Source organism: Pseudorca crassidens, chromosome 10 (genome assembly GCF_039906515.1).
Source record: "Pseudorca crassidens isolate mPseCra1 chromosome 10, mPseCra1.hap1, whole genome shotgun sequence".
In the NCBI taxonomy this organism is placed as follows: Eukaryota; Metazoa; Chordata; class Mammalia; order Artiodactyla; family Delphinidae; genus Pseudorca; species Pseudorca crassidens.
Window position 1 is genome coordinate 57,438,712 of NC_090305.1, and position 13,582 is coordinate 57,452,293.

Genomic DNA, 13,582 nt, shown 5'->3' on the forward strand with positions numbered 1-13,582 from the left:
GACAAGTTATAGAAAATATTGGTTAAAGGGACCAAAAAATCCAACTTACAGTAATTTAAACAAGTATGGGTTGGTTTTTCTCACATAGTAAGAAGCCTAGAGATAAGAAGTTGCTGGCCTTGGCTTAGCTACTCAGCAAAGCCATCATGATCTTCCTTTTCTCTGCCACCTTGGCCTGTTGGCTTATGTCCCCATTGTCGTGGGATAGCAAGAGGGCTGCTGTAGCTCTAGACGTCATGTCTGTGTTCAAGACAAGAAGGAAAGAGAGAAAGGTAGGAGCAACCAAGTCTTCCCTCTTTTATCAGGAAAGCAAAACTCTGGAGAAATCTACATTGGATGTACATTGCCTTGGCCAGAACTGTGTCATAAGCCATTTCCAGCCGTCAGGAAAGCTGGACACACTGCTGTTCCAAGAAAAAATGGAGGTTTTGTAAGGAAAAGAGAAGTAGGGACTGGAAGTTGGGTACACAGCTAACAGAGTCTGCCTTGGGGGGGGGGGCAAACACAAAAAAAAGCAGAGTCCTACAAAAATAAAAAAGGTTGAGAACTGCTTTGGGAGTGATATAAAGTTGATTGAGACCTAATCCAATCTACAAGGAATTCACAAATCTAGGGTGGGAGACGCATAAAAAGAGAGTGAATACGATACAAATTGAAATAAGAACTGGACCTGTGATGCAAGCATTATGTCATGGTACAGTCAAGGAGCAATTACTTCTGATTGGAATGATGGAGGCGTCTTCATGGATCTATTTGAGCACTTCCTACGTACCAGGCATTTCAACACTAATTGCAAAGGTCTCCCCAGAGAACAAGACAGAAAACCTGCCTGGCTTCATGGAGTTCACATCTTAAGGACAGAGACAAGAAACAATTAAACAAATAAAATGAACTCCAATTGTGACAATCCTGACATAGCAGGTGGCTTTCTCCAAGGGTGAGAGGGTGTTCCCAGACAGAGAAACAGCATGAATAGAGGCGCAGAGGCAGGAAAGTATATCCTCCTTGGTCACTTATGGCTGAAATTCCGAGTGAGGGTGGAGGAACGTGGTCAGCTTGGGTTGGCTGCAAATGCCTGGCTTGGTCAGAGTAAGCAGGACTGATTCTTGGCTTTATCACTTACAGTATGTGCTTTACCACTCTGACTCCCAGGACATCATCTACAAATTGGAATAATAGTCCCTCATAGAGCTGTAGGGTGGGTTTAATGGCACAGTGCCACACAGTCACTGCCTGATGAGGTGGATTGGAGGATTAAAGGAGATGATACACGTGAAGTTTTAGGAATAGTATGTGACACATCCGAAGGACTCAAATGTCAGCTGTAACTAATACCATGCTTGTTGTCCTTGTTACTTCTCCTCCACAGAAATGAGGAAGTTAACACAAGCTGGCTTCCTCCTCCATCCTCCACCCTCTCACTACTTGTGTTTTGTTACTACACCTCGTGGTATTTTTATTACTGTTAAAACTAAATTACGTGTCATCTGTTCTGAATTACGTGTCATCTGTTTCATTAAGTATTTATAATAGGTGAATTGTCTTTGTGAACTGTGTATACCAGTCATTTTAACTTAACCATGTTGAAATTATTTCAAGCGCAAGTTCTTTTATGCCTCGAGTTTTCCATATTTTCCAGTGCTTTTGTTTTCTCTGCTCCTGAGTGGTCATTTGTCTGGGTTGAGAATACTTGGGTCATAACTTTGTCTTACATTGTTTCACATTGGAGAAGAGAAACTTGAAGTGAGTCTAAGGTTTCTTTCTTCATGGGTGACCCACTTTCCTGCCTGTGTGTTTGGATGTCCTCCTTTTCTTTTGACACCTTGACGTTCTGACAGGACACTTGAACTTGCTGGCAGGAAAAGAGAGAGCTCTTTTCACCAGGCTGACCGGACACATGATGGTTCCCTCATTGATGGGTTTGTCTTCTTCCCTCATTTAGCCCAGGAATTCTCTTTTATCTTTGAATAATGCTGCCGTTCCAGTCATTCTGAAGTCTTCTTCAGGATCCAGTTATTTCTTTATGTCTTCTCTAATGATTTTCATCTTCTTGTATCTTTGTAATAAGTCCTGTGTTTTATGTGAGCTTCTCAAACATAACCCCACATCGTAGGATCACGTTTCTGCAGAGTGAGTCCTTGTTGCTTTTACCTTTCCTGTTTTAAATTTTACTGTGGTATTTACTGCTTGCTACAAATTCTTTTCTTAACTCTAGCGAATCCCTTCCTTTCTAACTGAGTTTGATCATCTCAGCTTTCGTATCTTATTTTTCAGAGATTATATGTTTCCAAATGTATTGAAAGCACAGAGTGTATATAAAGTTTACTTTTTATTCCAATAGTAAGTGTTTTCACAACTATGTTCTTCCTTTACCACCTGAGTGGTATATTTACTTATGTTTTAGAGGTTTTCACACACACCATATTATTGGTTTATGTTTTATGTTCTTTCATTTCTAAATGAAACGAGTTTTTCAAGATCTGGAATTTCTGCCTAAATATAGTGAGAAAAGTCGCCTTTGATCACTTTAGGAGTCAGGTAGATGTTGTTAGGGTCCTTGTATTATGTCTTGAGCTAGAAGGGAGGTCAATGTTAAGTACATATCATTAGTTGACTGAGACAGCAGCCTCAGGAATCACATAGAATAAGCAAATGGTACATCTTCAGTAAATGTCGGCCGTTAAGAGCAGCAGCAACATTGATCAATTTTGACTCCATAGAATTTTAAATTCATCCTACGCAAACGCGTTGAGTAAATAAAGTCAGAGATGAGTGACAAACTGAGGGGAAAAGGAGAGGAAAGTTTTCATCTCACTTGGGGAGATACATGGGCAGATATTCATTTTACAGCACTAAACTCAGTCTTGTGAGTGAAAAAAGAAAGCATGGGAGATGTAACTCACTCTTTAATTGTGGTCTAATATTCCATCGAATGGGGTACTGGATTAATTAACTGTTTCTCTATGGATGAACATTTGATTGCTTCTAGTATTTTCTTGAGGCAGAGACCTGCATTTTTTCACCAAAATCCATTTTCATTTCTTCCTGGCTGTACAAATGGCAGATGAAGTTTTTATAAATCTATAAACTATGTTCATAACAATAAAAAGATCTATAAACTACTAGATAATGATTAAATTTTGAGCAGTTATTTTCTGCCCAGATAGCAGTTCATAGGTACCATTCCCTAATAAAACTAACCAGGGCTCCTTGGAGAAATGCTGGCTGCAAGACTGGAACAGGGAAAATATAAGATAATCCTGGAGAACCCTGTAGTGTTAGCAAGTAAGGAAGTCTTCAGAAATATTCAGGGCATGTGGAAAAGGACACAGATTCAAACCAAAAGGAGCTTCCAGTGACCAAACCTGGGACAATTAGAGTAACAAAATGATGGTAGTAGGAAATTGTAACTCAGAATAAAGCAAAGATCCATCAGTCCATACTAATAGAAACAAATAATTAATAAATAGGTGAAGAGGAGGAGAATACTAATTAATTAATATAGAAGGATAATGGAAATAGACTATCACCATTAGGCAAACACCAGGTAATAAGTTTTGCAGGCAAGAATCATCGATGGATGTTGAAATTAGAGGACAAATGCATGATGAGAAACAGGATATTTACATCATCTCAAAGTAGTTCCCCTACATGAAACTCATTCATGACAAAGAGAAAAATAGTAACTTGACAGTGGAGCAGCCTGGCTAATATCACCTCAGCCCACTGACCAAAGTTAGTATCACCAGTAATAGGACATACTGATGTCAGGTACCTCCTAATATGCTGCATTGAGAAGAACACATCACTTTTGTCCTGTTCTTACTGAAAATATATAACCTCAATCTAATAATGAGAAAACATCAGACAAACCCAAATTGAAGGACATTCTACAAAATACTGTTTTGTAAACCTCAAAAAGGTAGAGGTTATGAAAGACAAAAAAAGACTGAGGACCTAACATAGATCGAAGAGACCAAGGAAATGAAACTAAATGCAATATGGAATCCTGGATTGGATCCTGGACCAGAAAAAAAGGCATTATGGGACAACTGGAAAAATCTAATAAGATCCATAGATTAGTTAACAGTTTTATATCAGTGTCAGTTTCCTGGTTACAATCAATTTACTATATTGTACTATGTAAGACGTTAACATTAGGGGAAAGTGAGTGAAAGTTACACGGGGATTCTACTATTTTGCAATCTTTGTATTACTAAAATTATTTTTAAATAACAAGTTCAAAAAAAAAATAGGTCATGCAGTTTTCACTGTGTTGCTCTTTCATAGGTGAGCAATCCAGAGCCCTGCTGAATTGAAGAATTCAGAATAATTTTCTAACACCTAATAGCTAATGTTTAATGTCAGTAGTTTTTTTTTTTCCTCATTTGGTGTAATCTAACTCTGGGGATTTTTCTTAATTATCTGAAAGAAGCAGATCTGTTGTTCATTTGACAAAAGAAACCGCCCTTAGCCCTTATCTTTAGCTAAATAGATTGTTAAAACCAGACAAAGCATCAGATGGGGCTTTAAACAGAATTGGGAGTCTATTTGCTGCTCTGATTCTCCAAGCTGCTATTAAAGCAAAAACCGTTTACTAGGTTTCTATAAATCTAACGTGCAGCTTTAGAGGGGTTCTGCAGTGCTTTCAAAATGAAAAATCAAGGATCAGAAACAGTGTATGAAATACACAGAGGATTCAGCCTGTAACTTGACAATCCATTAGCCACTTTATTCAACACCTAAGTAAGTTTTTCTTGAGTTAACAGAATACAAAATAGCAGAACCAGGGTATGGAAAAGTCCCCAGATGTAGACTCAGATACTTATGTTCAAGTTCTTTTTTCTTTAATTGAAGTAGAGTTGACTTACAATATTATATTAGTTTCAGGTGTACAACATAGTGGTTCAATGTTTTTATAGATTATATTCCATATAAAGTTATAAAATATTGGCTTATCCCTGTGCTGTATGTTACATCTATGCAACTTATTTATTTTATACCTAGTAGTTTGAACCTCTTACTATCCTACTATATATGTATATGTATGTGTGTGTGTGTGTGTGTGTGTGTGTGTGTATCTGAATCACTCGCCTCCTGTCTAAGTCTACCTTCCTCCAGCGTCAGTCCAATTTATAGCCAGAAGGACTTGACGTGCAGAAGGTGTGTTCTGCTCCTTTGCTGGTTCCAGGCCCTCACCTCTGTGGGGCTCAGTCTCACAGAGCGATTGCTTCATAGCCCCCCCTCGCAGTTAGCTTTGCTGGAGATGGAGGGTCCTCTTCAAAATAAGTGCTGTGCTCCCAAGGGCTCGTGACTCCCTTCCCCTGTATCAGTGAGGATGTGCTAGGTTACGGTTCGGTAACAAACACTCCAAGATGATCCAGGAACTCTTCCTTCCTGCTCCTTTGGCAGTTCCAGCCCCTCTGCTGGGTCTGGGCCGTAGGATGGAGGGAAAGGGACAAGAGTCTTGGCGGCCCACAGTTTCTCACCTGTTATGTAGGTTACTGCTGCTTCTCAGGCTAGCCCTTTCGGGCTGATGATGCTCCATTGCTGGTCTTAGTGGGGCTTCTCTAGAAGGCCCCCTGCAAGGGTGTTCCCCACCCCCGACGCCATACAGTTCCCTGAAGTAGAACACTGACTTCACATGGTCCCGGCCACCTTCAAATGGGCAACAAGGCACAATCCCACCACATGTTTGGAAGGTGGGGAGAACAGCACTGTATTGCTGTGTACACACGATAGATACTCAATGGTTCAAAACACCAGCCATCTCTTTAGTTGATGATCCTATGGGTTGACAGTTTGAGCGGGACTCAGCTGGGCAGTTCTACTGGTCTCATCTATGCTCCTTGATTCCCTGCAGGGAGCAAGGTGGCTCTGCTTCAGGGGTGTCACTCGAGTGATGGGGGCTTCTGGACTGTGTGTCTTTCATCGTCCTTCAGGCTATATCGGGTTTGTGCATATGGCAGTTTGGCAGGTTTCCAAGAGGGCAAACAGAAGCATACAGGGCATCTTGAGATTTGGACTTGGAAGTGGCTTAAAGTTGCTCTGCCGCCTGCTGTTGGTCAAATTCCCCAAACCAACAAGATTTGAGGAACTCCAGCCTTGATGGGAGGAGCTGCGAGGTCACCTTGCAAAGGGGCATGGGAAGGGGAAGGTAGAGAACTGTGGCATCCACCCCAAGCACTAAGACCACCACATCTTCCTGATCTTCTGTGGGAGAAGTTGGGGGGGGCTGATGGCTAGATTAGGTGGCTAGACTCGGCAAGGCCAGATCAAGACATCTTGTGTGTCCAGTAGGGGTGTCTGACCACACTTGATGGAGGTCTTTATTAGAATAGTGTGATGAGCACTTGTTTTGTCTACAGCTTTGGGGCTTAGACATCAATTCCAGGCAACAGGCATGGATATTCAATCACAAAAGGAAAACTGCCTTAAAGGTGAAGTGACCTACTACAGGTCATGCAGCTGCTAAGTGGTTCATTTCTTTTATCTGGGGAGAGGGGAAACTATGCACTAAGGGCTGCTGATTAAAAAGCATAATAAATGCCAGAGACTTAAAAGGCCGCTGTGGCTGGGATGGGCAGAGCAAGGTGGATGGTGTGTGAGCTGTCGCTGGGATCCAGAATCTACCAGTCCCTGGAGCCCATGGCAAGGAGCTTTTCTTTAAATTTATAAAGAACAAAGGAAGCTCTGTGAAGGATTTTAAACAACAGGCTCACATCTTGTTTCCAAAAGACCCTTCCGGCTGCCATGTGAAAACTAGATTGGAGGTGCAGACTGGACCAAACCGAGTTAGGATTCCTCCAGCCCCGTGTGGTGCCACTCCATGGGTCCCAAAGGCAAAGGAGAAATGGTCTAGTTTGCCATGAGCAAAACCGAGAGGCAGGGCACAGGGAGGAGCAGAGAAAGTCAAATGGATAATTTCACACCGTGCGCTCCTCAAACACACGCACACGCACACGCACTGCTTCGGACCCAAGCAGGCTTGAGAAGTTCCGGCTTGTGTTCTGTGATACTTTAGCCAGATTAATTCCGAGTCAGACAGTGACCTCCTCTGCTTTGCGATGTGAACAGACAGATGGCTGCCAAGGGACCACAGCAGAGAAAGACCAGCAGAGACCCCAGCATGAGGGACCCAGCCTTTGAGCCCAGGAGTTCATACAATTAATATTTCCAGTGATTCCAATTCAAAAGGCAAATGGTGTCCAAAGCGGTGGGATATTTTGACAACACGTGGGTGGGAGGGCAGGGAGGCAGAGAGGAGGGGCAGGCGGTGGAATAGGGGCTGCTGACATCACCCGCCCCCTCAGGGACATCTGTGAGCCTCCCCAGGGGCTGAGGAAGTCCGTAGGAACAGAGCAGTCCATGGAGCAGGCCTCAGCCCCACAGCAGGAGTCTGCACGATTGATCGTAAGTCTGTTCTGTCATTGCATTGCAGCTCCAGAAACTAAAACGATCACTTTCTTTCAAGACCAAGAGTTTACGGAGCAAAAGTGCTGACAACTTCTTCCAGCGAACCAACAGCGATGCGAAACTGCAGGCCGACATGCTTTCGGAGGTCAGCCCCAGCTCCAGCCTGCTCCCTGCCCCCGGATGCCTGACGTCCACAGTCACCAGGGCCGGCCTGTACCCAGGCGGCGGCAAGGCCCACGCCTTTCAGGAGCACATCTTCAAGAAGCCCACTTTCTGTGATGTCTGCAACCACATGATCGTGGGTAAGCCGTCCCTCTGCCTCCTCCTCCAGGTCCCTGCATCCCTGCAAAGCCAGGTGAGAGGGGTGTACCTGAGTCCAGGTCCCCGTGGACAGACTCTGAGTCTGTCTGATATGCAGGAGGGTTGTTTGGGAGCGTTTGGGGTGACAGTGTGTGTCAACAGGTAAGGGAAGCAGGGCTGGGTGGAGGGAGACGCTGGGTTGTGGTACAGATGGAAGAAAGCTTCCAGCCGATCCCCAGGGAGCTCTCAAGCCCCGTACAGTCATCTCGCATTGAGGCCAGAGGTCTGCGACTTTGTACCCCTGCATCACCTCTCACCGGGTACGGGCAGCCCCCAGGGAGGGGGCAGAACCTTGAACAGAGCAGTTCTTTTTAGCTAAGGGCAGTTAAGGGAGAGGGAATCCGTGGGAGGCAATCAAGGTGCTGGGCAGTTGGGGTTCGAACGCCTCTGTTCTGCAGGGAGATCTGAGTGACGCATTGCAGGGTCCTCTCCAGTATGCGTGGCTGTGTCTATCTGGGGTCGCCTGGGCAGGGGGTCTGTGGCTTGGTGCTCCAGGTGAGTGACATAGACAGGCAGCTGTGGAAGGCAGGAGACCTCAGGGAGGCACTGACCCAGGCAGGACAGGGGATTTGGTTGGAATGGTGATTACAACTCTGGACCCGGACAGGACTTACTCCTGGTACCTCAGAGAAATGGTGATAGCCTGAGCATCTTGGGGGTTGTGCCCAGATGAAGAGAATGGCCTATAAAATGTCCCAGCTAGAAGGAAGACCTGAGCCATTGAGAGCCAGGTGCACAGAAATTCTGCAGTTAACACTCTTCTGCCTGTCCCACGGTAGAAACCCAGTAACCAAACAGATGGAGGAAACCAGAAAGGTACTTTGGGTGGAACTCAGAGTGAGTTGAAACCCGTTGTTTCAAGAACAGCAGCGTGTCCTGGTGATGGACGGGTCACTGCAGAACAAGAGAGGAGGGGGAAGGAGATGCCCATGTGTGCTCTCAGGGGGCAGTTAGGATGTACCCACCCTAGGAGAAGTTGAAGGGCAGAAGGCTGGAATTAAGAGAGGAAATGAGGCTGGGAATCAGACGATGCAAGGCTGACCGAGATGGGGACTGTCCTCCTGACACGGTGCTGATCCTGCAGACATGAAGCCAAGCAAAGCCTAGAGCACCTGGACAGCCACTGAGAGGGTAACAGGTGTGAGAGACAGGCCTTCCCCACGTGGGGTCCCAATGCCAGGCCCACGCCATACCTCCTGCTCACTTACGGCCTGGGTGCTGCAGCGCTGGGCTTGGCCGTGAAGGCTTCAGGGAAGAACACTTTAAGATCAAGAGCCTGTTTCCTAAGCTGGGAGCCAGGGCCCAGTGTGGCCTGATATGTCGTTCATCACACCTTACAGCTCCTCAACCCTGAAACCCACCCTTCCCAGCCCCCCGTTTCCCCTTCAGTACCCATTTCCCGTGGCCCAGCACCTCTTCTGAGTATGACAGTTGTCTCAGGTCGGATTCCCTAGAAGCAGAGCCTGACATGGGGACTCAAGTGCACGTAATTTATTGAGAGGGTGCTCTCAGGACAAGAGGGAGAGAGGGAAGCGGATGGAGAAGGGGAGGAACTCAACTAGGAAGCGGTGTTAGGTGGATCTTGCGGGAGTCTGGAGCATGAATTTCACCAGCTGGTCCTTCCTTGAGGCCAGCCTTTGGTATCAGTGGGCTTCCCTCCTCCTCCCATGATGGAGGTCATTTCAAACCCCTGAGCAAAGTGGCTCATGTTCTGCCGATGGCAATTTTCGGAAGAAAGGGGCAGCTGTGAGCCACGAGCAGCCAGCACACATACCACCAGTGTTATTAGTGAGGTTTCGCTGCTATAACGAATTGCCACAAACTTGGTAGCTTTAAACCACACAGATGTATTATCTTATAGTTCTGGAGATCAGAAGTCCACAGTGAGTCTCACTGGGCTAAAATCAAGGTGTCCACAGAGCTGCATTCCTTTCTGGAGGCTCTAGGGGGGAATCCATGTTCTTGTCTTTTCCACCTTCTAGAGGCTGCCCACACCTTGGCTTGTGACCCCTTTTTATCTTCAGTGCAATGAAGCGTGGCAGTGGCAGGTCACGTCTTTTTCACACCACTATCCCTTTGGTCCTGACTCTCCCCCTTTCCTAAAGATTCTCGTGATTACACTGGACCTACCTGGGTAAACCAGGATCACCTTCCCATCTCAAGGTCACCTGATTAGCAGCCTTACTTCCATTTGCACCCTTGAGTTCCCCTTGCCGCGTAACATAACTACTCACCAGTTCTGGGGATTAGGACATGGACATCTCTGGGAGGCCATTGTTCTGTCTATACCTACCTAGTACGGGGTATCTGGGTAGGGCATCAGCAGTGTCCACCATGGCAATAGAAGAAAACCTTAGTTGAAGATCACAAGACTGGCCTCCGTGGATTCCTTTCCATGCTGTCTCTGATGCCAGTCATGTGATAGTTATATTCCAGCCAAAGGCTTTGTGATGTCACAGGGTGAGAGGCCATCTTACTTTGAAGTGGGCAGAGAGGTACCTTTCCATATGGTACACAGAATGGGGAGAGCGCGGACCCATGTTTTGCTCCTGGCTATTCCCATGAAACAATTAGCTCCTTCCCTTCCCAGATGAAATGAGATGAGGGAGTGAGGACGGTAGAAAGACCATGCATGTAGAACCAGACAGCCTGGATTAGAGCCCCGTGCAGCTGTGTGACCTCGTGCCAGTGACTTGCCTTCTTTGAACCTGTGTCCTCATTTTATGCGGAGATGATAATACCACCCTCAGGGTTTTGTGTGGACTAATGAACTGGTAGAAGGGAAGTACCAGGCATCTAATAGACCTCAGTAGAGGAAGGGTATTAGAATTGATATCATTATCATTATTATTAAACAAGAAAATAGTCATTTTCCTAAGGAAGAGAAAGCTATTTAGAGGGTAAACCAAATTAGAGTAACAAAAAAAATTTTTGACACTTTATAGCCATAAATAATTTTAAAAATAATGTCATGGTAACAAAATAATTAGTCCCTCATCTACACAGCAGTGTTTTACATACACCTTAAAGATTGCCTCTGGTTCTGCATTTCCCATTCCGTGAGGGATTTGAACAAGCAAGCAGGTGTCTAGAAGAGAGTGATCAGAATGGTGAGTGGTGTGCCAAAATAAGATTGTGAGGAAACCCTGGGAGTTTGGTGTGGAAAAGACTTTGGATGTGCAACTGTGTTTTAAAATACCATATTGGAAAAGTCAAGAGACTTACTCTCTGTGCCTTTAGAGGGAAGGGTTGGGAGCAAGGGTTAAAGTTAAAAGACAAATTTCAGGGAGAATATAACCATTTAACTGAGGCATTTGACCAGTAATTGAAGGGCCTGCCTTATGAGTAGTGAGTAGTTTAACTTCTGCCAGGCATAGGTCGTCTTGAAGATCTTCCCCTACTTAATTATCTGATATTCTTTGAAATGAGCCTCTGCTGCTTCCCAAAGAGACCAGTGTCTGTCATCATTGAACGTGGAAATATCAGTGGTTTCCAGTGTAGCCAGGAAGGCAGGATTCTGCGGTGTCCTTCACCCTTGGCCAAGAACCAGTTGGCGGGGGAAGGGTGTGTGTGTGGGGGTGTTTATTCGAAATGGGGAGCGGCATCAGCCACTTTTGCAACCATACACGCAGGCCTGTCCTCATCCTCAGAAAACCATTCTCTATTCACACTGTCATTTTCTAGTCACTATTATTATTCATGTTCTTCCTTCTAACAGGCCACATTTAGGAAGAGTGCTTTGTGTCAGTCAAGGATTTCCAAAAAATCGCCGTATCACAACTACTCTAAAACGCCAGTGTGCTCAAAACAGCTTTCTTTTACTCTTACTCAGCATCTTCAGATCACCTGGGGCTTGGCTGATCCAAACTCAGCTCAATTACTGTGTCCTCTCTTCCTTATCTCTTACCCTTTCGTTGGACCCATGGGCTGCGCATGCCATGTCCTTCTAATGGCAAGGACAAGTGGAAGCATACAGAGCTTCCAGAGGGCCTTGGGTTGGAGGAACCCAACTGTCACTTCTGTGGATACTCCACCGGGATGTGGGTCAAACCCATGTCCAGGGATGGAGAAGTGCACTCTGCCCCCAGTAGCAGGGATAGCAAAGCCACCTGCGAAGGACAGAGTGAAGAATGTTAATAATCCAGCCTACCACTGGGCTTAGGATGGCCTCTGCACTACGGAGCCTTTTTTGTCTGGGAGACACTACTAAGTCTTAGAGCTAAACTACCTTCCACGTCCCTTCTGCATCTGGAAGTGATGCCTGGCATCTGACCATTACCATGGCAGGGAGGGGGTCTCATCATGTCTTGTGCTCAGAACTCTGAGGCAGTTTGGCCTCCAACTTCAGTTTTGTGTCTACCTACCTAGCTTCAGAATTTGACGCATCATTTTCAATTTCCACACAGATTTCCACTGTCCTTTTCAAGGCAGTGCTATTCATAACCCTTAAATAGGTGATGATGAGTCTCTATTTTCAGTCTCATGACGAGTGTGAAAAGACCGACAGCCTGTGTCTTTTTAAAACAACTAATGGAAGTGAGTTCACCTCCGAGGAATGTCACAGTCATTACCCTAAAGAGGATTCCAGGTACACCTCAAGTACAGTGACAATTTTGAAAGATTCTGTTTTGAAAATCACACCAAAAAAATGCTTTGTGTTAAAGAGAATTTCACTATACTTTTCTCTTCTCAGAATTAAATGTATAGTGTAACTGCCTTTTTAACATAAAAAGAAAGAGAAGAAAGAGAAAAAATAGTCAACAAGGCACACTGCTCTTTTCAAAGATGAAAACCAAGTAAACCAAATAGTAGGCTCCTTCAAGGAAAGGAGAAAGGGTATTAGAGAGGTGATGTGAGACCAGAGGGAACGAGGAGAGGGAAAGGGCAGAGGAAGGAGGCGAGGAGAGGAAGAGGAGTGAGGTAAAGCAGAGGCTCATGGACGTTATCCTTCCCGAAACACTGCCCAGGGCTTGTCATCTGTGATAGAGCACAGCTGATCTGCCCTTTTTCTTTACTCCGCAAACCTAACCTCCTGTCTCTACATAATCACCTGAAGATTTGTATTCTTTTTTTTTTTTTTTTTTTTTTTTGCGGTACGCGGGCCTCTCACTGTTGTGGCCTCTCCCGTTGCGGAGCACAGGCTCCGGACGCGCAGCCTCAGCGGCCATGGCTCACGGGGCCAGCCGCTCCGCGGCATGTGGGATCTTCCCGGACCGGGACACGAACCCGTGTCCCCTGCATCGGCAGGCGGACTCTCAACCACTGCGCCACCAGGGAAGTCCAAGATTTGTATTCCTTAAGCCTCAGCTCATCTTCATTTTCTAAATTCCAGGGAAAGACCCCCTGCTACTATCCCCTTAGAATGACATTCCAGGGAACATATTAAAGCAGGTTTTTTCCTCTCAACTGAGAACCAAAGGTTATGTAATGATGGCCAAGAAAAATCAAATCTCATTTGTGCACTTTCTAGCTGATGGATATTTGTATAAAAATAAACGGAATCTGGCATCCTCGCTGTCTAGGATTTCTAAGTTGGAACGGACACTCAGAGTTGGGTTTACAGGGTCTCACATGTGTGCCTCGCCTAGCTGCCTAGGCCTTAAAGCTGGAAAGTGTAAACATTTGCCACCGGAAAGTGGCAGTAAAAGTAGACCAGGACCCCAGCCTCATTCCCTGCCCATCTCTTTCTAATTTCTTTGGCTCCTTCACTCATTCCCTCATTCCCTAGTGCCAGCATTGCCCTTGACCTTAGACCTGAGATTGCTCCTCCCCTGCTGACCCTGCCCTTAGGCCCCTTGGGTTAAGC

At 45.5% G+C, this 13,582-nt stretch overlaps 1 protein-coding gene across 5 annotated transcripts in view; it reads left to right on the forward strand.

The window, feature by feature from the left end:
• Positions 1 to 13,582, forward strand: part of STAC (SH3 and cysteine rich domain) — a 102,108-nt gene that overhangs the window by 28,747 nt on the left and 59,779 nt on the right. For 3 of the 5 annotated variants that reach the window (XM_067753716.1, XM_067753714.1, XM_067753718.1), the window contains exon 2: positions 7,442 to 7,718. In XM_067753716.1, the coding sequence (XP_067609817.1) occupies positions 7,442 to 7,718 (277 nt within the window). The remainder of the gene's footprint in view (positions 1 to 7,441; positions 7,719 to 13,582) is intronic. The other 2 variants (XM_067753717.1, XM_067753715.1) reach the window with 1 other exon arrangement.